Consider the following 3,512-nt stretch of genomic DNA (forward strand, 5'->3'; position numbering starts at 1 on the left):
AGGCTATAGTAGAAAATACTTGCCCAAGGTGCCACGCAGTGGGAATGAACCCAGAACCATGTGGTTGGTAAGCAAGCTACTTACCACACAACCACTCCGGCACCTATAATGATGATGATGATAATAACCCTTTCTATTATAGGCACAAAGCCTGAAGTTTTGGGTGAGATGACTAGTCAATTACATCGATCCCAAAATTTCACTGGTACTTAATTTATCGACCCTGAATGATGAAAGGCAAAGTCAACCGCAGCAGAATTTGAACTCAGAACATAGCAATGGGCAAAATACCACTAAGTATTTTGTCCAGCATGCTAACGACTCTGCCAGCTCACTGCCTTTATAATGATGATAATAATGAGATATGAATGAAGATGATGATGAGGAGGAGGAAGAGTAAGAAGAACTTAGTAGATTGAATCATCATTTTCTTGTTTTTTTTTTAGGTATTTATGGTTTTGTGTCCAGTCACTATGGGACTTTTGGGCATTGTCCTCATCTACGGCCATGCTGTAGTCCCAACAGCTGAAAAAACCTTTAGTTATATGTTCTTGGGATACTTTGACATCTCGAAAACTGAGGATGAAGTGAAGAATGAAGTTGGTCAAGCCATTAAAAATCATCTTGGAGATCCAAAGGTAAGTAATTATATTTTTAAATTGTTTTCCTAAGTATGAATTTTTTTTTTTTTTTTTACCAAAATTTGCTTTTAACAATTTAGAAAATCTTTTTTATGCTTTTATAACCTAGAATTTCACGGCTGGTCAAATTGATAAAATATATTTCCATTGACCATATGCCCTTTCACCAATGACCATGTGCTTTTCCCTACTTGGTGGTCACTGCATCACCTATATCCCTATATTATTTACCTCTAATCCTCTGTTGCTTGCCTAACACTTTTGCAACCTTACCTTTTGTCCCTCAGCCCCTATCTCCCTCACCTGTTCCTCTATCCCAATTGCCTTCACATTCATCAACTCATCCTTTGAAGGTATGTCCTAACACCTCATCATCATCATCATCTTCTCTCCTTTCCTAGCTGGGACATCCCTGTATCTCCTCCACAGCAAGACATCTGTTCCTTTTCCTCTGTCATACCCTTACCTAACAAACCTGGCATTAAGCCATCTCCTTTGATATCCACCCCAAATTCAATCAAGGAGTTTTGTTTTGCAAGATATTTGGCAACCTCAAGAGTGTTAGTAAACTATGTGTTATGATCAGCATAAGGATGAGCATTCAATTTCAGAAATCATGCTAAGAAAGACATTGGTGCCACCGGCACGAGGGTCACAACAACAATTTCCATTTGATTTTAATTTGATTTGATTTGATTTTGATGTTGATGTTGATGTACTTGACTCAATAGGTCTCCTCAAGCACAGTATGTCGCCCTACGATCCAAGGTACTTTTGAGAGGGCTGGTCATGTGACACTGGTGTAGATTACAGCTGTGAACTAACTTTATTTGCTGGGTCTTCTCAGTCACAGCATATCTCCAGAGGTTTCGGTCTTTCATCATTGCCTCTGTGAAGCCCAACATTTGAAGGTCATGCTTCACCACCTCATCCCATGTCTTCCTAGGTCTCCCTTTATCCCGGATTCTTTCCACTGTTTGGGAGTGGCACTTCTTCACACGGCTCTCCTCGTCCATCCACAGTACATGACCATACCAACACAAACATCTCTCTTGCATGCCACATCCAATGCTTCTTATGTCTAACATTTCTCCCAGGGTGCTTACACTCAGTGTGCACACTGACATTACACATCCAGCGGATCATACTAGCTTCATTTCTTATTTCTTTATTGCCCACTAGGGGCTAAACATAGAGGGGACAAACAAGGACAGACAAAGGTATTAAGTCGATTACATCAACTCCAGTGCATAACTGGTACTTAATTTATTGACCCCGAAAGGATGAAAGGCAAATCGACCTCAGCGGAATTTGAACTCAGAACGTAACGGCAGACGAAATACCACTAAGCATTTTGCCCAGCTTGCTAACGTTTCTGCCAGCTTGCTGCCTCATTTCTTTTGAGCCTACGCATGTCTTCAGCAGTCACGGCCCATATTTAACAGCCGTGAAGCATGGCAGTTCGCACACATGCATCATAAAACCTACCTTTCACTCTGAGCGAGAGGCTCTTTGTCACCAGTAGGGGTAGAAGCTTTCTGAACTTTGCCCCGGCTATTCTTATTCTAGTGGTAACACTCTCTCAGTATCAACCCTCACTACAGACTTGGTCACCTAGGTAGCAGAAGCTATCAACTACTTCTAGTTTCTCACCATGGCATGTGATGAAATCTGTTTTCTGAGCATCTGTGGTATTTATTGCTCCTGTGCATCTGCTGCATACAAAAGCTACCTTCCTGGTTAATCTTCCTTTGATGTTGCTGCACCTCTTATGTGTCCATAGTTTACACTGGGTACATCTTATGGAGTTTCTACCTATACTTTTTCTACAGATCAAGCAAGGCCACCTACCTGAAGGGGTGTGTGATGTGTTCGCCTTCCTACTTACTAGAACTTTGGTCTTTGCAACATTGACTTTAAGGCCCTTCGATTCTAAACCTTGCTTCCACACTTGAAATTTCTTCTCTAGTTCTGGTAGTGATTCTGCTATGAGGGCCAGGTCATCAGCATAGAGGAGATCCCAGGGGCAACCTGCCTTGAACTCCTCTGTTATTGCCTGGAGGATTATGATGAATAACAGGGGACAGTGACTACCACTGCTGTTCCCACTGCCGCCACCACCACCACCACCATCACCCACAACCACTTCCCTCATATTGTGTTTCTTATGTGATGCATGTCTATATATATGACATGTCATCACTGAATGATAGTTTATGTTTTTCCTAACACTACATCAATTTTTTTTCAATAATATTTTCGTTTCGTTTTTTTCTTTTTTTTTTGCAGACTTGGATGGATGCTCTTATAATGCATATCTATAGTATGGGTTTGTGGTCTGGAGTTGTTCCCATGCTGGGAAGTCATCTGCCAAACAAGAAAGTTTTACTCAACACGTGAGTATTCAACATTCAGTCACTATTTCTAATTTTCTTATGGGGAGATGCTATAAGATAATAATGTCATACATTCACTTAAATTTCTATGATTAAATACACTTGAGCCCAGCAATAAATGGGTGGCTGTTGTTGTTTAGCTTCATGTTAGCCCTGATTGAGTGGAGGCGCAACGGCCCAGTAGTTAGGGCAGCGGACTCGCGGTCATAGGATCGCGGTTTCGATTCCCAGACTGGGTGTTGTGAGTGTTTATTGAGTGAAAACACTTAAAGCTCCTCAAGGCTCCAGCAGGGGATGGTGGCGAACCCTGCTGTACTCATTCACCACAACTTTCTCTCACTCTTTCTTCTTGTTTCTGTTGTGCCTGTAATTCAAAGGGCCAGCCTTGTCACACTGTGTCATGCTGAATATCCCCGAGAACTACGTTAAGGGTACACGTGTCTGTGGAGTGCTCAACCACTTGCACGTTAATTTC

General features: G+C 41.8%; 1 protein-coding gene across 1 annotated transcript in view; it reads left to right on the forward strand.

The window, feature by feature from the left end:
* Window positions 1-3,512, forward strand: part of LOC106874357 (sodium- and chloride-dependent taurine transporter) — a 42,237-nt gene that overhangs the window by 19,156 nt on the left and 19,569 nt on the right. Inside the window, exons 4-5 of the mRNA XM_014922068.2 lie at window positions 447-638; window positions 2,931-3,037. Coding sequence (XP_014777554.1) covers window positions 447-638; window positions 2,931-3,037 — 299 coding nt within the window. The remainder of the gene's footprint in view (window positions 1-446; window positions 639-2,930; window positions 3,038-3,512) is intronic.

The sequence above is a fragment of the Octopus bimaculoides genome, chromosome 2 (genome assembly GCF_001194135.2).
Source record: "Octopus bimaculoides isolate UCB-OBI-ISO-001 chromosome 2, ASM119413v2, whole genome shotgun sequence".
Classification (NCBI taxonomy): Eukaryota; Metazoa; Mollusca; class Cephalopoda; order Octopoda; family Octopodidae; genus Octopus; species Octopus bimaculoides.